Source organism: Archocentrus centrarchus, chromosome 17, assembly GCF_007364275.1.
Source record: "Archocentrus centrarchus isolate MPI-CPG fArcCen1 chromosome 17, fArcCen1, whole genome shotgun sequence".
NCBI lineage: Eukaryota > Metazoa > Chordata > Actinopteri > Cichliformes > Cichlidae > Archocentrus > Archocentrus centrarchus.
Genome location: NC_044362.1, coordinates 14,383,486 through 14,406,208, shown reverse-complemented (window position 1 = coordinate 14,406,208; position 22,723 = coordinate 14,383,486). Strand labels below are relative to the sequence as shown.

Below are 22,723 nucleotides of genomic sequence, written 5' to 3'. Positions count from 1 at the left end.
CGGATAATTATATGATGCCGAGGATGTGATGGTGATGCAGTTTGCTGTAGAGATGCTGAAGGTAAACATGGCACTGAATTTGCTGGTGTAAGATCACAGTCTGAGCTCAGCAGATAATGTGTTTGTTGAATATTTATATGATATGATATATGTATTTACTGGAACTCCCCTCATGACATCTGTTAGGGTTAATCAAAGAAATAGGGGAAGAGTCTGTAGCATAAATTTACAGCTGGCCCCCTGTTAACCCCTGCAACCCACTCCCACTGTGCGAGCTACCTCAAAATTTTCATCAAGTAGAATGCAAACATTACACTGCTTGGTGTCATGTTTACTGTGCATCACTTGCTGGTTCAAATGTGAACAATCTCAGTTTTAATTAGGTATATCAGGCATGTAACGATAGCATGAACTACTAATTTGATTAAATATGTGCCCATATGGACTACATCAGCGCAACATAACAAAAAATAAGGGTTTGATAAATAGATTTAGACACAGTCGGCTCTGCCAGGCACAGATTCAATATTATGAAATAAAACAGGACCCCCATTAGTGGATAATATACTTTAGTAGAAATAAATCAGCATTTGGTTGCACTTTGGAGACCTTTAAGGGTCCGGACCTGGGCGCAGTTGACTGGATTTTCTGATTGCATGCTCTTGCAGCTGCTATCTGCCTATTGTTTTGTGGACAAATGAAAATTTGTCCACATGCTAAGTTTGTGGCGTCACTAGTTTCACTGTGCTCATCATACTGGCAACAAAGCGACTCCAGCATCTGAGACCTGAGTCTTGACTTGGAGTTAGAGTCACAGTGGAAACTGTGGTGGTGCAAATATGATGCTGCTGAGTGTTTGGGATTGAAATGTGTGATGTTTTACATATTCATGGGTCCCTACTGTAACATGGTGTGTGTGTGTGTGTGTGTGTGTCTATGTGTGAGAGTGTGAGTGTGTATTGGAGGGGATCTGTATACTTGCTGTTACACTCATGGGTCACTCCGGGGACCCCGGGGGGGCCCTGACATTGTCGTCCTGCTTTGGCCCTTGGTGGTCAGTGACTTACATGATGTGATCCGGTCGCCCTGGTATACCGAGGTGCGCATGCCCACTAAGAGGACGCAGCGGCTCCATGTGTGTTGAGGCGCATTATTTGGCAACAGACGCGGCAGCGGGGAGGGCCGAAAAAAGAGGATATCCCCTGGATTTCAAAAAAAGCAACGATTTATCGAGGTTAACTGCAGATTAAACATTCCTCGGTCGACCATCGGCGAAGAACGGGCGACAAAGCTACCGAGTAAGTTGACTTATGTGAAGCCGAAGTTTTTTTTTAGTAAGGGGATCGAGAGGAGCCTTTTATTCGGACTCGTCGAAAGGAGCCAGGTTTTCCTCCACCTATCTGTGACGATAAAGAAGCTGATGGGCTGTTGAAAAGTAACACTTCTCCGCAGAGCCAAAGGTTGAGCACTGGGGATGAGAGGAGGGGTGGGGGGGTTGGCTCTCTCAGCCAAAATTTCTTTTATTTAACGTTTCCTCGGGAGCACCGGCTTGTAATTATGATGACCGGACTTGATTTGATGCGTTAGAAGTCGTTTAATGAGGTAAGGATTACAGCGGCTCGGCGGCGGCGGCTCAGTCCGTGGGCCGGTCGATGAAATTTATGAGTTCCGACTCGAAGGTTTTTCCTCGGGAGGGGACATACAGGTAAACAGTCCCGGTGAGGCTCATAGAGCCGGACTTTTAGGGCAGTATGATGAAAGTTTAGGGTCCCTTTTTGAGCTGACGGTTGTCCCGCATCGGGGTGCGAGCCAGGTCAACGATTCGGGCTCGGTTCTGGTTGTGTGGGTCATGTTAACGAGCAAACCGACCGGCTGGAGGACTTTCAGTAGTTTGGCTTAAAGTGGCCGGCAGCCGTTCGCGGTCACACATGAAGTGCTTTTATCCGAGCTAAAGTGGCTTCGTGTTTTTGTTTGTGCGATGAAGCTAATGTTAGCTCGCTAACTAATAACACGCACACCTCCTCCGAGGCGGTGTCAATAATAAAAAAGCCGGCTAGTTGCACATGTAGTGTGGGCTGGGTTTAGTTTTTAAAGGGCTGAGTTTGGTTTTTGGATGGTGTAGTGGCTGCTGAAACGTTAATGGTGGACGCCGCTGCCCGCTTTTAAGCCCCGTGGCACCAGTATTGGTTCTGCTATCTGGTAGCTAATCTTCCTACTTCTCTCTGTGACAACCGTAGTCTTCCTCCTCTTAAAGCTGAACACACACACATACACACACTCGCACTCACTCTGACACACACCGCACACACTCCCCTCTCTGTCTGTTCCTCTCAGCCAGACGGGAGCACGCACGCACACACATACACACATAAGCGCGCACATTTCCCCAGCACACAGCCGCGCGAGTTTGCAGCGCTTCGGGACAAAGCTGCGAGATCAGGATTCCTGCCATCAGACCGGTTCAGCGCTAAATATTTACTGTCCGTTCATGTGGACGCACTGAGATGGATTTAAATCGTGGAAATGTTTAATGACTGAATATGACGGAAGCCGGCGTTGCTCATGGTATGTTCAAGCAAACCACATGCGGACTGACGCTGCGATGTGACGGCACTGGTTACTGTTGTTGATTCGTGATCATTTAAGTGTTTAATTAATTAATTAATTTTGCGTTAATTGATCTCAGGGTTTTATTGCATAATGTCACCTGTACAGGACATAACTGCATAATGCCTGTTGACATGTGTCAACTTGCTTCCCAAGTTACAATCATAATAACTTAAAGTGTACCCATTATTAGACTATTAAAAAGGGAGCAGGTGTGAGTTATTGCAATGCACAACTTCAGAAGTTCTTGTTACATGAGCTAAGTAAATGTTTTATTGATTTTAAAATTATTCAATTTGATTATAAAATTAAGGTATGCTGTAAAAATGATCAATCTAGTATTGCATTATTTTATCGTGTAATCCAAGAACTACAAATATGTAGGTGAATGCTGCTATTGTAAGACTGTGAAAACCTAGAATTTCCTCATATATTTATTAGTCAGTACTACAGTACTGCAACACAATGCAGCCACTTAAAAGTCCCCACTTAAAAGTCCCCTTGCATGCCATGTAAACTGAGGATGGCATTGTGGGAAAGCAAGCTGCTTTTAGGAGACTTTATTGCCTCTTTGTGGTGATCTGGAATGAACCCTCAGTTGTTTGTGCGAACAAAGGCCTTGTAAAGCATTATTTACATGTCAACAATATGCAGGTTGCCTTTAGTGAAGGGGGTGTTGAGAGGAGAGGGGAATGCTTTGGCTGTTGAGGTACCTGTCCTTACTGACAGTGTAGAAACAGTGCATCAGCAGCGTGATGCAGTTGTAGTACTATCCACCCCATAGTGATTGTTTTTGTTATATTAAAATGATGAGACTGAGTGAGTCAGAAACGGCTCATGGATTTTCAGCCATTCCAGAAAGCACTGTTCCAGCGATCTCACATACAAGGCTTGTCCAGAGCAGTTGTGCAATCAACTACTGTTCTGTAAAGGGTCATCTGCTGGCTACATTTCGAGCTGCTCCACATAACTACTGGGGTCACAGGGCGCCTGTTTGGTCAAGCGTCAGAGACGTCATCAAATACATGTGGAGCAATTTGCTCTCTAATTGCCTTTTCAGCCCGTTTTGTGTAGACAGTGACGTTTAGCTGCCGCATGAAGCTCTGAGCTGTCAAGATCTCAAGTTATTTAACTGAGCAAGTCAGTGATTCACAAAAGTGAGCTCTGGCCATAACGAGCTCCAAAGCAACATTTTATTTAAGTATACACACTCAGATGAAATTCTTCTATTGTGAGCAGGCCGTGAAGGTTTTGCTTTTAGTTAGTGCATGGAAACTATCATTGTTATCATTTGTTATTCTGACAGATGCAGCCAGGTAATGGATAAGAATACTTTGCTGGTTCAGCAGTTTTCCGAGGTAGTGTGGCTGCATAGTTGCACAGTTTCCTGAAGCCCTTGTGTGATGTAGAAATATGTTTTCACAGGGTAAAAGGTCTCTCAGTGGGTAAATAAAGTGCTGAACACATACTGCATGCGAAGGTGGACATCAGTGATGATTGAGAGCGAGGCTGCTGGTGTGAGTGAAGGATGATTGACTGATAGTTGACAGAATCAATGTGATAAATTACTATCTCATAGCAGGAACGCAAAGCAGAGAAGACAGTACCTTGATAGTGGTAGGAACCTGATACTCGATTAAAGTACGCAGAACCTACGTTGGTGAAAGCCACACATGTTAGGAAGTCAAGTACCTACACCGTGCAACTTGATAATGTGGCAGTGATCACTGTGATTTAATTACACTGCAGTTGTTAACGAGATGATTGGGTGTGATTAGAGAAACGTAACAAAAAGTAGTCAAATGCCTATTGGCCATGTGAGACAGCAGACCAGAGCTGGATTGGCAACTTTATGGACACTAAAATTCAACTCACATACTTGCTGTTTGGATTGCTGTTGGTCAGGCATCTTACATGTATGTAAGAGCCATATTAATTCTCATTAATTGTTATTTCTTAAATATTATATTGACATAGGTGATATTTGTTATAGGGCAGACCTTGTGGTCATTATGCTGATGTGCACATGGAAAGCTCCAAAGTACAATCAAATGCTGGAAAGCACAATGTGCATACTGTGCACGTGAAAGAGCTAAAATTTTTATAAAACATAACTGTAACCTTCAGATTGAGAGAGTCTTCATTTTGTTCTTTAATGTCATTAAATTAAAGCTATTGAGGTTTTTTTTTTTTTAAATCTTAAAGCTGCTCATTTTATATATTTTAAATTAAATAATCTTAAAATACTGATATAAAAAGTTTTAATACATTCAGATGTTTTTGCTCAGTGGGCTTCAGTGGAGTGGCTCATAGTTTATGATGTAGTATATTTGTGACAGTTACATTTTCTGAATGAAGAGCTTCAGTGGTGCAGATGCTTGTGGGGCTACTGAAGAATACTAGTCTGTTCTGGTGTACAGTATATCTAGTAATGTGTTATGGTCCCTACAGTGGAAGAGTGAGTAACATTGTGGGAAATATGCCATTATTGTTCAAAGACAGAGAAATTGTGCTCCTTTTCACCAAAGACCGTGGAGACCATAGAACTTTTGGTCATGGTCAAAAGAGATTTGAGTCAAATGTATGTCTATACTTTGGAAAGAAATGCAGATGGAGAACTTTTGAGCTGGTGAAAATGTCCTAAAGAAGCAGCAACTAGACAGCCACTACAACACTGTCCCTCTCTGTGCAGCCAAGTCTTTGCAGTGTCGTTAAATGCTGTTTGAGGATTTCCATCTGATTTGAATATTTAACAGGATGATGTTGTATACAGTATGATTCAGATCATACCATGACACTAATCACTCTGCCTGCTGCTATAACAAGTGTAATATTGAAATGGACAGTGTAGCTCTTCCTACTAATGTGTATGTAAAGTGAGCATTTAAGTTTGTCTGCACTGCCTGAATTTGAGAGACATGTCAAGTTCAGTTTTGCTTTCGGTTGCTTTCAGGTTTTGCACTGGTTGCATGTGATGTCAAGTTCTTGGGTGGGAGGGCGAAAGGTCGTCTGGTCCACCGTGTGTGTGTGCATGCGTTGGGGGTTTGAAGGAATTGTGTGTAAACTGCCATGGAGATGAAATGTGAAACCTGTCAGCCATTAAAGATCCCCCATTACAAAGATAGGGTCAGTGCCCGTGTAAGGTTGCGGGGTGGGTGTGGGGATGGGTGGCGTTCCCCATGTCTAATTCCTTCTAGCAGCATCATTTCACAGCTATATGCGCCAGAAATTAATAATGTCATCACAACACCCCACCCCCGCCTCAGCACACACACACATGCACACACTGTAATAATGGCCGTCAGTGTGGAAGCCCTGCGCCTGCTCCAGCACCTGAAGGGTTAAAACCAGCTTCAGCTTCTCTCTGTCATACACACACACACACACACACACACACACACACACACACACACACACAAGCCAACCGGTTTAAACCGGTTCTCAGGAAAAGTGCTTTGTGTGTCCCACTGAATCCTGGGAAGGGTCATGTCATGTGTGTCTCAGTGATGTCAGAGTATTATAAAACTTAGTCAGCTCTCTGCTATCAGATGATTCTTCTGCCTGCTACATTGTCACTACATGCATTTTGTATGGGCACATGATGGATACATTAAGTGTGCTTAATGCTCACCGCCATAACCATTCTGAGAACAGGAAGGGGAGGGGGGGTGAGAGTGCGTACGGTGTGTGTCATGGAGAAGTAGCCCAGGTTGTAAGGGTTAATTGTAGCCCCCCCCCTTCAAAAAAAACAAAAAACACGTAGCTTCCTGTGGCGCGTCGCTGGGCAGACTGAGGGCCGCAACAGTCCTGGGAGGACTGGGTCTCGGTTCTCTAACATAAAGACATAAATATGCATAAGTGCATAACTGCGCTGTGCTGCTGCTTCATGCGAAGAGCAAGATCGTTTATATGTCTGAATGTGCCGTCTGTTTGAGATCCTCTGAACTTTGAGCACAGGTTGTCTCCTCTCCGTGCAGCATGCCATATGGATCAACATTTACCTTTTTACACATTCAATAACGACCAATTCAATGAATGTGTACACAGTGAACAATAATGAGCCTTACCTGGTTTGGCTATTGCTCTGGATATAACATTTCTAAGGAAACCCATCATGATTATATCAGCATTCAGGTTTCTGCTTACAGTGTCATTCATGTACCAAACTACAGTATGTAAGTCTGCAGCACTATCTGCAGCACTAGTAATGGAAACTATGAGTCATGTTCCGCCCTATTAAACGCATACTGTACCTATATATAGGCATATTGGTGTACACTAGATAATTTATCTTGATTGAAACATCTAAGAGCCATATGATGCCCAAAATCCACAGATTCATCAGTGGGATGATCAACTCTCTTGCAAATCTTGTGTTAGTCCACAGGATGCTATTATACATAAATGGGTCAATATTCACTGATATGGAAAGTGCATCAGAGATGTTCAGACAAACAGTGTGATAGGCCATTATCAAAACCATAAACATGTATTGACTAATGTGGAGAATCCACCATCTTCCCATGTCTCCGCTCTCATTTCTGACCTGACTCTGAGTGATTCGGAGCAGCTACTGTAGGGATAATGTGTGACACTATGTACCATGTACCGGTGCACTTTTGTGAGGGCACAAGTGCACTCTGTAATGCTCTTCTGTCTGACAGAGCAAGCTGCTGTATGTGCTCATCTCCACTACTGCTGCCATGTCAACATCTGGTGGGGAATGAAACTGTTGTTCAGGGGATATTGGATAGAAACAGATCTGGTGCTCCACTCGGAAAAACTTGTATAAGGTAGACTCCTTGCAACCAATGAAAAATCATTCCATGTGAATACATAGGTTTTTTAAATATGTGGATTTGTGAGTTGTTATGAATATTTGAACAGAAATCATGCTCCAGTAAATTTCCGCTCTGCTCTAAGTCCCTTTAACTCTAATTTGGTGATGATGTTGTCATGTTCTTCCAGCTGTTATTTTTCTCTCTGCAACATTTTGTTGTTGTTGGTTTTGCAGTCTTTCAAAAGACCTTTGTTAGATTCACACAGATGAGATTTTCTGCTTTGCCCTGAACACTGAGCACTTACTTTCCTAGTCTCCCCTTCTTCGGGCTTTTAGTTTAGGCTGAGATTTGGATAATGGGATGTTTTGGAATTATACTTGAGTCAACATCTTGGCCATGTGACCATGTTAATCCAACATGTTTTGTCTGGGTGCCATTTTCAGACCATGTCCCCTGCAGCTGGTTCAAGGTCAGTTTTGTCTGCGTCATTATTGAATGATAGGCACACAATCACAAATGCAGTTGGTAAACTAGATATCTTCATATATTATTGGGTAATAGCTCTGTAAGGTTGTCCTATCATATTAACCTTGCAAGAATGATGTGACTAAGTAAAAGGGGCTCTATGATTTTCTTCTTTAGCTCCATATTTTCATTCTTGGACTCAACTAGAGTAGCTTTCTGTGATTCACAGTTCATCATAATCCTTATCTGTCTTATTCTGGGCCTTGGTGCAGCCCCTCAATTCATCCACTGTCTGAAATAAGCTGTTTTATCGCCTCTTCCTTTAAGCCACTTTTCTTCTGATTGGTTGCCCCTCCCAAACAGAAAGTTTGAACAGCAGCTGGATGAGGCCGTTGCCCTCGTGCCTGAAATGACCACGTTAGGGATAAACAATCTGAAGGAGTTAAAGCTCCAGCAACACACATAGTGTAAAGAACAACTGTATTGGTTGACTGACATATTTTAGCTAGTGGCTCACATTGGGGTTATTATAACACATATCACAGTCATTTACAGTGTAATCTGACTCTACCTTCCGAACGTTGCAGCAGAAATCGAGACTCATCAGACCAGACGGCAATTTTTCAATCTGCTACTGTTCGAGTTTGGTGAACTTGTGTGAACTGTAGTTTTGTGTTCTTAGTGCAGTTTGCTGTGGCCTTCTGCTGTTGTAGCTCATCTGCCTCAAGATTTGATGTGTTGTGCATTCAGAGATGCTCTTCTGCATAGCTTGGTTGTAATAAGTGGTTATTTGAGTTACTGTTGCCTTCCTGTCAGCTCAAAGCAATGTCGCCATTCTTTGACCTCTGGCATCAACAAGGCATTTTTACCCAGAGAACTGCCACCCACTGGATATTTTCTCTTTTTGGACCATTCTCTGTAAACCCGAGAGATGGTTGTGTGGGAAAATCCCAGTAGGTCAGCAGTTTCTGGAATACTCACATCACCCCATCTGACACCAACAACAATGCCACATCTCTTAAATCACCTTCCTTCTCCTTTCTGATGCTAGGTTTGAACTTTAGCAGGTCATCTTGAACATGTCTACGTGCCTGAAATGCACTGAGTTTCTGCCATGCGACTGGTTGATTTAGATAATTGTATTAACGAGCAGTTGAACAGGTATACCTAATAAAGTGGCTGGCAAGTGTAAAGCCACATGCATGTCTGCTAAGGCTGTGCCTAGGATCATGTGGTTCATTGTCCCTGGCAGTAGGGCGCGTCCAGTGGAAAACATGGGTGGTACATTAAACAGCCATAAGCTGGAGAAGTGCAGTTGAGGTGTGGTGTTTAAGTTTTGCCTCACCCAATGTCAAACATGTCCACTTTATCCATTTCAAGCTAGTTTATAAAACCAAGAACTTAAAAATGTTCACTAAGTACATATTTGATGACACTGATGAACGAGCCTAAATGTGTCAGTCAAGCAATAAATGGATATAAATGGATTTTGTAAAACAACTAAGAGCTCTTTCTTTTTCTCTTAAGTATAGCAAAATGCCTGTGGGTATTTCAATTATCATTAAGTGTTAAGTGATTTAATGTTGATTTACAGCTTTATACAATGAAGAGGCTTATATTTGATGCAATATACAGTGGCTTGCAAAAGTATTCATACCCCTTGAACTTTTCCATATTTTGTCACATTACAACCACAGACATAAATATATTTCACTGGAATTTAATGTGAAAGACCAACACAAAGTGGTATACAGTTGTGAAGCGGAAAGAAAATTATACATGATTCAAAACATTTTTTACAAATAAACTGAAAAGTGTGGTGTGCAAAAGTATTCAGCCCCCTTTTCTCTGAGTGCATCCAATTGCATTCAGAAGTTGCCTGATGACTGCTAATGACTAAAAAGAGTCCACCTGTGTGTAATCTAATCTCAGTACAAATACAGCTGCTCCGTGACAGTCTCACAGGTTGGTTAAGAGAATATTGGGGAGTAAACAGCATCATGAAGTCCAAAGAACACACCAGACAGGTCAGGAATAAGGTTGTGGAGAAGTTTAAAGCAGGCTTAGGTTATAAAAAGATTTCCCAAGCTTTGAACATCTCACGGAGCGCTGTTCAATCCATTATCCGGAAATGGAAAGAGTATGGCACAACTGTAAACCTACCAAGACAAGGCCGTCCACCTAAACTTACAGGCCGAACAAGGAGCGCACTGATCAGAGATGCAGCCAAGAAGCCCATGGTGACTCTGGATGAAATGCAGAGATCCACAGCTCAGGTGGGGGAATCTGTCCACAGGACAACTATTAGTCGTGCACAAATGTGGTCTTTATGGAAGAGTGGCAAGAAGAAAGCCATTGTTAAAAGAAAACCATAAAAAGTCCCGTTTGCAGTTTGCCAGAAGCCATGTTGGGGACACAGCAAACATGTGGAACAAGGTGCTTTGGTCAGATGAGACCAAAATTGAACTTTTTGGCCAAAATGCAAAACGCTATGTGTGGCAGAGAATCAACACTGCACATCACTCTGAACACACCAGCCCCACTGTCAAATATGGTGGTGGCAGCATCATGCTCTGGGGCTGCTTCTCTTCAGCAGGGACAGGGAAGTTGGTCAGAGTTGATGGGAAGATGGATGGAGCCAAATACAGGGCAATCTTGGAAGAAAACCTGTTGGAGTCTGCAAAAGACTTGAGACTGGGGCGGAGGTTCACCTTCCAGCAGGACAACGACCCTAAACATAAAGCCAGGGCTACAATGGAATGGTTTAAAAAAAAAAAAAAAATCATATTCATGTGTTAGAATGGCCCAGTCAAAGTCCAGACCTAAACCCAATTGAGAATTTGTGGCAAGATCTGAAAACTGCTGTTCACAAATGCTCTCCATCTAATCTGACTGAGCTTGAACTGTTTTGCAAAGAAGAATGGGCAAAAATTTCAGTCACTAGATGTGCAAAGCTGGTGGAGACATACCCTAAAAGACTTGCAGCTGTAATTGCAGCAAAAGGTGGTTCCACAAAGTATTGACTCAGGGGGGCTCAATACTTTTGCACACCACACTTTTCAGTTTATTATTTGTAAAAAATGTTTTGAATCATGTATAATTTTCTTTCCACTTCACAATTGTATACCACTTTGTGTTGGTCTTTCACATTAAATTCCAGTGAAACATACTGTATTTGGTTCAGAGTGTTTACACCTACTATTTTCAGTCTAAACTTGATTGTTTTTTTCCCTTTGGGTCAGTTTGGGATTTGGGATGAAAATCAGAAGACATCACATAACTTTGTTATTCTTCTTCCTTCTATTTACAGGGGATGTCTGAGGAGGCTGTCCGCCAGACACGCAGCCAGAAGAGGGCGCTGGAGAGGGAGGCTGCTCCACAGTCTGTAGAAACCTCCAATGCTGACAATGAAAACAAAAAACCTAAACTGGATCAATCTGAATCCACAACACAGACACAAACTAAACCTAAACCCGAACTTACACCGGCACAGGACGGTCAGAGCCGGACTACGTCCGGATCAGAGCACGAGAAGGAGCAGGAGCAGGATCAGAGCCGTTTGCCATTATCTTTAGTGTTACCATTGACCGCTGAGCCGGTGAAGGATGATCAGAATCGGACCCAGAAACAGCAGATGGTTGAACCGAGCTCAGACAATCGGACTGACTGCAATGACAGAGCAAGGGCAATGGATACAAGGAGCCGCGTCCGTCAGACGGAGCCAAAGGCATCCAGCGGCATGCTGGCTGCAGGAGAAGTAAAGGCCACTATTAAAGTTGAAGTTCAGACAGGAGAGCAGCCCGTGGACATGAGCACCTCCAGAGGGTGAGAAACCGTTCATAGTAAACTCTGTTTAGCTCTGACAACCACAAAAGCAAATATGTGAAAGTGCTGAAATTTAAAGGAGTCTTGTGGCTTTTCCGAATGACTGCTGGCTCGTTGTCTAGACATCTTGTTCTAAAAAGTCACTTACGGGGGTTTACAAAAGGATAAATGGCACCTTATTTGAATATGAACAGACTAAAAATGTTTTAAAGTTACTTTTGTAATCCTGCTGTGTAGCGGGAAGGGGAGCTGGATGCATGTGTGTGTGGCTCAGAGGTGATATTGAACTTTTACTCTACCTCCATTTTCCCCCCTCTCCACCACCTGAACCCTAAAAACTCCCCAAACACAAAATGAAGCCGTGTGTGTCACAAACTGGTTCCAGCCGGTTGTTGCCATGGTTTCCACAGTGGAAGGAACAGTGAGGGGAGGGGGTGGGGGGTGGGGGGTTGAGGGATGGGAGGAAAAGTGAATGTGTCACGTGATGATGACTTTGAGGTCACGTGACTTCTTTGGAAGAGAAGTGATTAATCCACAGGAAGTGATGATGGCGCTAAGCCCTCAGGAGAGACTAACACACACATGAATAAACACACACGCACATAAAGAGGACGGCAAGGAGAGGAGACGGGCCTCGTGTCGTCATTTGTTGACTTTAACAAATTCTTATGCTTCACAGAAATGCATAATCTGTGTAATCATAAGGCCACTCTTATTTTAACAGGAGCATTGCTCCTGTCTTTCAGGGTTTTTTTGAGTGCCACTAGTCAAACTATTTAGGTCATCTGCTCTCGCATATAGCCTGCAGCTCAACTAGTCACTTTGCAGTTGGAGCTGTAAGTGTTTGGAGGGGGTATGAGTAATATGTGCATAAAGATGTGGTTTTGTAGATAGAAGTGAGCCCTGATCCAAAATTCCTCCAAGATTTCCTTAGCATGCCTCGTGAGATGTATTTACTCATATACAGGTCACCCCTAAATGCCTCAGATGCCTGCCACAGTATCCTGTTTCAACAGGAAATGCATGCTCTCAAGCAGCCATTTCATTGTGACTTAAAGACCTTCACTGGAGCTTTAAGTCAGTCACACCTTGCCCCTCCTTGGCATTTAAGCCTGTTCCCCTTGTTGCTGGAAAAGCTTCCAACATGAATAGAAGCTGTGTGGAGCACTGTCTGGACTTGTTAGATTACAGTGAAGAGGATAAACCTGCGGTCATAAATTATATTTGTGGTTGAGGAGCAGACCTCCTTAAATACAGACATTAGTAATGGTTGCCAATATTTGAACCAGTCAAGCTGTACTTTATCTTGCCTCAAACAGCCGTAAATGTTCTGAAGCTTCTCAGCCCACCGGATCTGTCACTACGAACTCATACAGCGCAGCTAAACCCGGCTTAAACTCCAATCACATTTATGATTTTTCACTGGGGACGCTGGTGTTTCAAATGCACCGTACCTTTTTGGAAATGTGTACACATTTAGGCACAGGGCATTCACGGGGGAGAAAATCTTGCCTTCAAATTAATTTTGACTAGAATAGATAGGTGGAGTGAGCTGATAGACAAGTAGTGATGTGGTCAGGCTGTGGAAGTCCTGAAGGAACATACCTGATGATAAAATCCATAATGAAATATAAATTTGAATGCTGTTGTCTTTTCTTTTTTTTTTTTCTTTTCTTTCTTTTGCCCAGCAGTATTAAAAGGGAGAAGCGTCCTCCATCCCCTGAAGATGACGATGTGATCATTTTGTCAGATAATGACTCCCCTAGTCCGCCGATGAATGGGCTGAGCCACTTTAAGGAGCTGGACACAGACTTGCTCATGGTGAGAGAGACGAAAGCTAGAAATCATGCATTGCAAGAAAGAGTTTGAAACTCACTTAGCTGTGAGCTTTTATAGATTTTTAGTACTGGGGTGCAAGCACATTCTGACCTCAAAGATGTTGCATTATGTAGTCAGATGGTCAGGGGTTTGTGGACACAGAGGGATCAGGGGAGGTTCAGGTAACATTTCAGTCACCTGAAAGCATTTCATTTTTTGTAATGTGTGTGGTGTAAGTGCCGCTGTGCTCTGTTGAATGTAGAAGAGCAGCCCAGCTGAGAGGGAGCGTATCATTAAGCAGCTCAAGGAGGAGCTGAGACTGGAGGAGGCCAAGCTCGTGCTGCTGAAGAAACTGCGACAGAGCCAAATTCAGAGGGACACTCTACAGAAGGTAACCATCAGTTTTCACCCACATCAACACAGCATCGCATACTCGGATAGGTATTTGTTAATAGGTCAGTGATCTTTATTGTTCCTGTTCAGTTTTCTGTGGGGGAGAGGAAGCCTGAAGCTCGGATTAAACAGTTTGGTAGTGGTTCACGGTGGGGTCTGATTCTTGATTCCCATCCTTACTAAGACAGGGCTTTCAAATTATGCCGGTGGCAGGCGCATTTTCCACCTACTCCACCCCTCTGCGCCGTCTACTTATTAATTTTCCTAAAAAAAACATTTTTTTGTGCCGTCCGCCGTCTCCATTTCCCGCGCCAAGTGCTACTCCAAAACAATTTGAAAGCCCTGTAAGAGTGTACTGATCTGATATTTGGATCAGATATCCGTCTGATTTTCAGCAGTTCGGCGGTACTTCATGCTTGTAAAGTAGAGATGGGAATGATACTGATATATTGTCACAATACTACGATACAATATTATTGCGATTTTTAACATTTTGTAATATGCTGAGTATTGCAATAACATATACTGCTATTCATCAGCTTTTTTTAATCTGCAAATTATGTCCTGAAAGTTAAACTCACTTTATTTTTGTGATGTCATACATGTTGCTATAAACTGGAGTCAGTCTGCTATCAGTCTGTGATTAAATGGGGTCAAGTTGGCAATTAAATTCAATCTGGTTCTGATAATACGGCAATTAACTGTGATAAATCATTGAAAACATCACATATCTGTTGCTGTCTGCATAGACAAAAATTCACATTTAACAGAAATTCACAATTACCTATTAGATTTGTGCTCAGCAGCCTGCCTGTTCTATAGTAATGTAACCAGAATACATCCAGCTGGTAGCCAGTTGCGTCGAGTCCCTTCAAGTTGTTCTCATTGACAAAGACTCATGCAGACCGATGGCAACATTTTGGCAATCTGTTTGCATTCATAAATTAGATGGCAATTATTTGCAGACCTCTCTGAGAGTGACTGCAGTCAGTCCAAGTCAGACTGCAACTGTTTGCAGAAATGTTGCCTCCTATCAGGCGGCCTGTGCAGTTGACTTGTGATCAAATGTGATTGTGAGTGTGCAACACCCTGAAGCTCTGGGCAACCATTTAGTCACCACAACTTGCAATTAGTCACAGAATGTGAAAAAAAAAATACAATCACCAATCAGATGCAAGGAGGTTGCTGTCCTATCTTTACTTGAATGATTGAGCCATTGGCTTACGGCCATACCACCCTGAACCTGCCCGATCTCGACTGATCTCTGAAGCTCCGCAGGGTCGGGCCTGGTTAGTACTTGTATGGGAGACCACCTGGGAATACCAGGTGCTGTAATTTCCACAGCATGTCTTTTCTCTCCCCTCAGCCCAACCAGTCACGGCAGATGACTGCCCCTCCCTGAGCCTGGTTCTGCTGGAGGTTTCTTCCTGTTAAAAGGGAGTTTTTCCTTCCCACTGTCGCCAAGTGCTTGCTCATAGGGGGTCGTTTTGACTGTTGGGTTTTCTCTGTATTATTGTAGGGTCTTTACCCACAATACAAAGTGCCTTGAGGCGACTGTTTGTTGTGATTTGGAGCTATATAAATAAAATTGAATTGAATTAGCTCGCTCTGAATTCGGAGGTAGCTTTGTCAAGCTAAGTGTGACCAGTGTTGAATGTCTCGGGAGCTTGAAAAAAGGTGACTGGACTACTTTGATTTTTTTTAAAGATGTTACACCTCTTATCCAAGAGGCTTCTTCAGTTCTAAATCCAAAAAGTGGAGAGTCCCAGGTATTTAAACCCTTGTGGGGGTTGTCCCCTTTGGAGGTGGTCATTGACCCTCTATCAGTCATGAGTGTCATCACATGAGCCAAGGTTTGAAAAAAGGCATTGGTCATTATCATCAGGGGTTTTGGGTGAAACCGCTGTGAGAACTTGCTCCCACCCTGTCCTGTGACCTATTGAGGTCATCAGAACTAAGGTGTGAGTGGGGGTTGAGTGGGAAGGGATTTCGAGACTGCATTGTAGGTTGCTGTCAGTTGGCGTCGTAAGCCACCAACTCTGTTCAGTGATGGTTGTTCACAGTGGACCAATAAACTTCAGTGTTGAGGTGTCCATCTTTCTCAATGAGCACAACACAGTCCAGGGAGGATATCCCTGGTATCCTCCCTCGTGAACTTAATGTATTTATCCACTGAGTTGATGTGGTGAGTGAAGGCTTCTACTTCTTGGGTTTTGATTTTGACCCAGGTATCATCCACATATCTGTACCAGTGGTTAGGTGCTATCCCTTTGAAGGAACCAAGAGCTTTACTTTCCACTTCCTCCATGTAAAGGTTGACTACAATGGGAAAACAGTGGGGGCACAGCTGTGCCTTTGTCTGTAGGAACACTCGTTGTATTTGAAATATGTGGTAGTAGGGCACAGGTCTAACAGTGTGCAAACAACTTCCACTCTGTAATCTGGGAATCTGTCAGCTCCTCTACTGATAAATCATTGAAATGGCAGCAAAGACTGACCCACTTATAAGCTTAAGTCCCCAATCTGACCATGCTGCACAAGCGAGGTTACAAAAATGCAGAAGGTGCATTGCAAGCCAAAAGGACACCAAGCTGCAATGCAAGTTTGTGAGGGCAACAACAACAGCCATAAACTAGCTATAATCCCCACCCATAAGTTTCTGCATTAAAGCCCTTTCAGTTCCAGGATAAAAACTGTGGTTATCTTACAGAATCAGATTATCTTTTTATATGAGTCTTCTTCACATTTTCTTTTTATCTGATAATATGATGTAAATAACTGAAGTCAAAATGTTGAAAAAACTATGCATAGAAGGCATATAAAAGATGGACTCTGGTCTAAATGCGTGAATAGATTAAAGGCACAATAACTATTGAATAATGCAGGCAACGCTTAAATGTTGCAGATAAGGGTTACCACCACCGTGTGTTACACTGCATTTTGTTGACAAGGACAGCTACTATTAATATGTTGATTGACAGTGAGATTCACCATTTGGTTCAGTTAAGCAGTGAGTGGTGTGCTGTTCAGCAGAGTAAAGGACTGCTTGTTGTTTAATATCTCTGTATGTTGTTTTTCAGCCCTCAAGCTTATCTGGCTCATCTGCTCCTCCTCCTCTAATTCGGGGAACAATTGCAAGCAATAAAGGCTCTCCGCAGGTTAATACACTAATATCACACATGCAAAATATTAGTTTGAAAGCAGTCACACTGTAGTTGATGCCACTTCTGATGTTTGTTTTATTTTATTTTTTAAACAGATTTTGACAGGCAGGAGTTCAGGCACTGTCATCCCTCCACCCCTGGTGAGAGGAGGGCAGCAGGTTTCATCCAAACATGGCTCCCAGATCATCATGCCACCTCTGGTTAGAGGGGCTCAGGTGAGTTGTGGGAAAATGTTGTTTAGGATTTTGTTCTTTATATATTTAAATCTCATCTTTGTCAATGACGGCCTGAAGGGGTTTAGTGTTGGTCTTGTCTCTCAAAAGACAAACAGCAGGGAAAAGATTATATTTAAACTTAGGACTTATGATCTCTCTTTGCGCCTCTCTCTCTTTGTGTGTGTGCTCTTTGCTTTGGTGCTTTTTGCTGTCCCTCCCTTGTCCTCCACTACCTGCGTGTCTGTGACACTCCTCCATGTTCCCCCTCTCATTGTCATGGTTAGCCCATCTCTGTATCTCCACAGCAGATCCAGGCTCTCCGCCAGCAGCAGCAGCAACAGCTGGCTGCCTCTGGAGGCTCAGGGTCTGGTCCTCCTCCTCTGCTGTTGGGTCCCCGGACCTCAGGCACTGAAGCCCAGGGCCAGAGAGGAATGATCCAACCAGGCCTCATCAGAGTCGGCAGCACGCTGGTTAGTGTCAGCAGTTCCTCAAAGTTAAAATAAATAATTAAAATAAAAAAAAATCTTGAAATACCGGAAAGCTTACTCGTGTATATCAACAACTACTCCTTTCATTGATAATCAAAAACATTTCATTTGGTCATGTTTTTTAATTGAAAGTTGAGGCACAAGCAAGTGTTCAAGAAGCACAAAATATGAAAAATAAAATGTAGCGTTTTGTCAAAAAGTTTACATGTAGTTTTGAAAATTTGTATTTTTTTTCTACCTGGCAGTAGGAAACCAGGTAGGTGATGCAAATGATCTGTTTTTGTAGGGCGCTTTGTAGGGCACTCAGGTTACCTGTAGATGCACAGTCATGTGAAAATGAAAGTTTTCGCTGGTGGAGGGGTAATGATTCTGGCTTGTTTTGTAGCCACAGGACCTGGGCATCTTGGTGTCATTGAGTCTACCGTGAACTCCTCTGTACCAAAATATTCTAGAGTCGCATGTTAGCAGAAGCAACACTGAGTCATGCAACAGGACAGTGATCCCAAGCACAGCAGCAAATCTGCAACAGAATGGCTGAAAAAGAAAAGAATCAAGGTGTTGCAATGACCCAAAGTCCAGACGTCAACCTGGCTGAGGTCTGCTGTGGCGGCCCTTAAAAGAGCTGTGCACAAACATATGCTCACAAACCAAATCATGGTCATATTTTAGTAGCTGCTTAATTCTAGTGCAGGGGGTTTGCATTTAACATTTGCACAAATGTTAAATACAGCGTGACAGAGCTTTAAAACAATCACATATATTATGATCTGAATATTTACACCACGTGTTTCTTCCTGTCTTTGCTTGTTCTCACAGGGCTCTCAATCCAGTTTGAAGGGCTCTTCCCTAGGAAGCGGCGGTGTGTCTGTAGTTGGTGTGAATGACTCTCCAGCCAGCCGTCAGGCTGCCGCTAAACTCGCTCTGCGGAAACAACTTGAGAAGACCCTCTTGGAGATCCCTCCCCCCAAACCCCCTGCCCCAGAGTTTAACTTCCTGCCCTCTGCAGCCAATAATGAATTCATTTACCTGGTGGGACTGGAAGAGGTGGTGCAGAATCTGCTAGATACCATCCACAGAGGTATGTGTTGATGAGATGTGTATATATAATTTTTTGGTGTTTTTTAGTTTTGTTGTTACAGAGGTTAAAAGAATCAGGAATGCCAGTCAGTCTCCTGTTGTAGCAGTTCAATTGTGACAGTTTGCTCTTTTTGTTTGTTTGTTTTCTTTTGGTAGTGGAACAAATGTCTTTGGGTACACAGCAAATTTATGGCATCATACTGTTTTTGTTCATTGCCTCTGGGTTTCCTCTCTCTGTTTCCAATCAGGAAAGACGGGTGTAGCACTGCCCAAGCCCACCATCAGAGAACCTTTCATCTGCAGCCAATGCAACACTGACTTCACCTGCCGTTGGAGGCAGGACAAGACAAAAGGCGGGGCAGTGCTGTGTGAAGACTGCATGTCATCCAATCAGAAAAAGGCTTTGAAAGCTGAGCATACCAATAGGCTGAAAGCCGCATTTGTCAAGGCACTGCAGCAAGAGCAGGAAATAGAGCAGCGTATAATTCAGCAGACATCCTCACAAATCTCCCACAGTACCTCATCATCCTCTTCATCTGCCTCTTCATCAATGAAGGCAGAGCATCTAGTGGCTCAGCAGCTGAAGCAGGTTCAGGCCAGAGTGTCCTCCCTCCAGCACCACCACCAGGCCAGTCGCGGAAACCTCATTCATCATCACTCCATCAAGCAGGTTGGAAAACACTTTGTCCTTTTAAGAGAACACCTGTGGAGTCAAAGCCACCGTAGCTCAAACAGCCTTTTTGTGTCTCCTAACCTCCCTCAGAGCTCACAGGGTCACCTGTCCCACGGTGTCTCATCAGTGGGGATGAGAGGCGTCCCCCACTCCTTTTCCTCCTCCTCCCAGCTGCAGAGCGCAGTGGCGGCCGCGGCTTTGGTCAGCCGGCCAGGTAAGCATGCCCATGTTTCCCACCACTCTGTGCAGAGTTCAAAGGTGAGCAGCAGTGGAATCCGCGGCCACAGGATTATCAGCGGAGGTAGTGCCTCATCCACTGCATGGAAGAAGCAGAGCAGCAGCAACACAGGTAGACTCACATTAATAGCAGCCCAACTCTGACGCCTGACATCTGCTCTCTCTCAAATTCCTGTCTGGTCCTAAAGCAATCCTTTAACATCCCAAATCCAACATTTTCTGCTGGCAATGTAGCTTCTTTTTAAAAAGGCAAAAACATCTGATCGCTATAATCTTACACATTAGAAAGAAAATAATGAATAGGAAATGTTTTCGGACAAGGCACTCCCACTCTCCAGTCCCCCCCCCACCCCCCACCCCCACCCCCCTGGAAATTAATCTCTGTTTTCCTGCTGTAATCCCTGAGTTTGGTGGTTTAATACTTTTCCTGGGTCTCACTGCTGTGTTAGCTTAGTGCATAACTCTCGTTCATTTTTCCTTGGTGTCTGTCCGTGTGTTACGGGGCCGTGGGTGGCTTTATATTCAGGTGTTAGACAATAATACAGTTTTTCAAGAAACATTAGACATAACACTGCAATGATTTTCCACAGCCTGGCCTGACCTGCTGCTCTGCTGCATGTTCACAGGTGTGACCATGGCCTATGTGAACCCCAGCCTGACAGGTCACAAGACATCAGCCGCCGTGGACGCTCGCCAGAGGGAGTACCTGCTGGACATGATCCCCTCTCGTTCATCAATCTCGCAGACTGCAAACACATGGAAATAGTCAAAGCCGTACTCTGCTACTCATTACTAGTTTCTGTCAAAGTTCCTCGTTTCCAATAATATGGTCCACAGCGCCCCTGCAGGACTGTCAAGCAATCACAATCTCTCAAAGTGAAGAAACGTTCCTTAATTGATACCTTTGTATGATTTTTGTTTTAGTTTTCTTATTTTCTGATGTTTATTTTGAGGCTTACTATCATTTGATAATTGTGCAGAAACCCTTTTGATTTGACTGGGAAAAGAAGAAAATACTTGAAGAGCTTCCTCTGGGCTCTGTCCTCCAGACTGGGTCATTTAAATGATGTGCGATAGGAGATTATGTCTGCTGTGAGTACCTTTTTTAATAAAAACGAGTACTCTGTTTAAGGCTTATTAGCCCTTTTCTGCTATGATGTGGGTGAGACGGACCCAATCTTTTGACACTTGAATAGTTATATCACACCCAAGAGTTTCACGTTCAACAGAGTACACATTTATTTTACGTAAAAACAAAATAACCAAGTTGTAAAATTTTCATTACATCACCCATGTAGTTAAAGGTTTGAATTGATTTTGTATTTACTGTAAGTTATTTTGCTTTTTTTTTTTTTTTTTTTTTTTTTTTTTTTCTTTTTCCTTTGGACTGATGTTTAAAAAATCACTCAGTATAATGTGGTTTCCACAATTGAAGTTTATTCTAGCTTTGTGTTGTTTATTTTGTTTTGTTTTGTTTTTTTCCTGTTTAACAGCATGCCTACCCTTATGCCCATTTTGCACCTTAGCTGAAGAAGCGTGGTGTCATTGCTTAATTCATCTGTAATTACCATCTGTAATTTGCTTATTTTATATTGTCAACATTGTAAGATTATTTTGAGTGTTACATCATCACTGAGAAAATGCAAAACTCTGAAGGAGCAGAATTTGCCACACGGGAGCCAGAAATCTTGCCTCCAATATTTATCCATTATCCACGTGAGACACAGGCTCGCCCTGAGTCAGTTCTCAAAGGAAACATCTTCCAGCTACCGAGACTCTGGATTACACAAGACCATCTTGTACCCTTCACCATAATGCATAATTTCTCTGCTTTCCAGTAATCTTAATTGCAATGTACAAAGTTGTGTTTAAATTTATTTGGTTTACTTTTTTTCCTAGCTCCTGAAAGAAATAATAAAAAAAAATATTACATTTTAAACAGTTTCTTTGCTCTGCTGTTTTGGGATATCGCTGCCTCTGTGACTTCTTTTGGTATTCTGAACTTATGATAGGTGCTTATATTATTTCCAGGTATTTACATTGCAATCTGAGACACAGTTAAGAAAATGGCACCTTTTGTCTGAAGCCATTGTTTTTTCTTGAGCAAAAGTATTGGAACAGATAAAAGAAATTAAAGTGAATAAGAATTAATATATAGTTGCAAATCCTTTGCTTACAATAACTGCATTAAGCCTGTGACCCACTGACATCACTAAACTTTTGCATTTTTCTTTTGTGATGCTTTTCTAGGCTTTTGCTGCAGCCTCTATTTCTTTTGGGGGGTTACTCCCTTCAGTCTCCTCTGTAGCAGGTAAAATGCTCTACAGGGTTTAAGTCTTGAGATTAACCTGGCCAGTCTAAAACCTTCCACTTCCTGCCCCTGATGAACTCCTTTGTAGTGTTGGCAGTGTGTTTTCTGTTTTCTTGCTGCATGATGAAGGATCTCTGTCAGTTTGGTTGCATCTTTCTTTAAATTGACAGACAAAATGTTTCTGGGGGCAGCGCGGTGGTTAGCACAGGAGGTCTGGGTTCGAATCCACTTTGGCTCTGGCCTTTCTGTGTGGAGTTTGCATGTTCTCCCCATATTTGCGTGGGTTCTCTCTGGGTACTCTTGTTTCCTCCCACAGTCCAACAACCTGCCGTTACTGGGGTTAGGTTAATTGGTGATTCTGAATTGCCTGTAGGTGTGAATGTGACCATGAATGGTTGTCTGTCTCTCTGTGCTAGTCCTGCAACAGCCCTTTTGCCCTGTGACAGCTGGGATAGGCTCCGGAGAAGAGAATGGATGGATGGAAAATGTTTCTGTAGACGTCTGAGTTCATTGTGCTGCTGTCATCATGCGTGACATCATCAATGAAGATTAATGAGCCAACCCAGAAGAAGCCATGCAAGCCCAAGCCATGACTTCATTACCTCCACCGTGCTTCACAGATGACCTCATATGTTTGGGATCATGAGCAGATCCTTTCTTTTTCCAAAC

General features: G+C 43.1%; 1 protein-coding gene and 1 pseudogene across 4 annotated transcripts; both read left to right on the top strand.

Moving 5' to 3' along the window:
• The first annotated feature begins 1,142 nt into the window (after positions 1-1,142).
• On the top strand, positions 1,143-21,684 carry LOC115796228 (transcriptional repressor p66 alpha-like). 4 transcript variants are annotated; one of them, XM_030752523.1, is made up of 11 exons: positions 1,143-1,298; positions 11,164-11,678; positions 13,367-13,499; positions 13,759-13,887; positions 16,970-17,047; positions 17,149-17,268; positions 17,553-17,738; positions 18,573-18,834; positions 19,082-19,503; positions 19,597-19,855; positions 20,370-21,684. In XM_030752523.1, the coding sequence occupies exons 2-11, from the start codon at positions 11,167-11,169 to the stop codon at positions 20,507-20,509; spliced, it is 2,241 nt and encodes a 746-aa protein (XP_030608383.1). In that variant the 5' UTR covers positions 1,143-1,298; positions 11,164-11,166; the 3' UTR covers positions 20,510-21,684. The 4 variants fall into 4 exon arrangements, with proteins under 4 accessions (XP_030608383.1, XP_030608384.1, XP_030608386.1 ...); XM_030752524.1 differs by lacking the exon at positions 1,143-1,298 and adding an exon at positions 1,460-1,602; XM_030752526.1 differs by lacking the exon at positions 1,143-1,298 and adding an exon at positions 2,442-2,565 and having other exon boundaries at positions 17,577-17,738.
• On the top strand, positions 15,109-15,227 carry LOC115796516 (uncharacterized; annotated as a pseudogene).
• Positions 21,685-22,723: the final 1,039 nt, after the last annotated feature.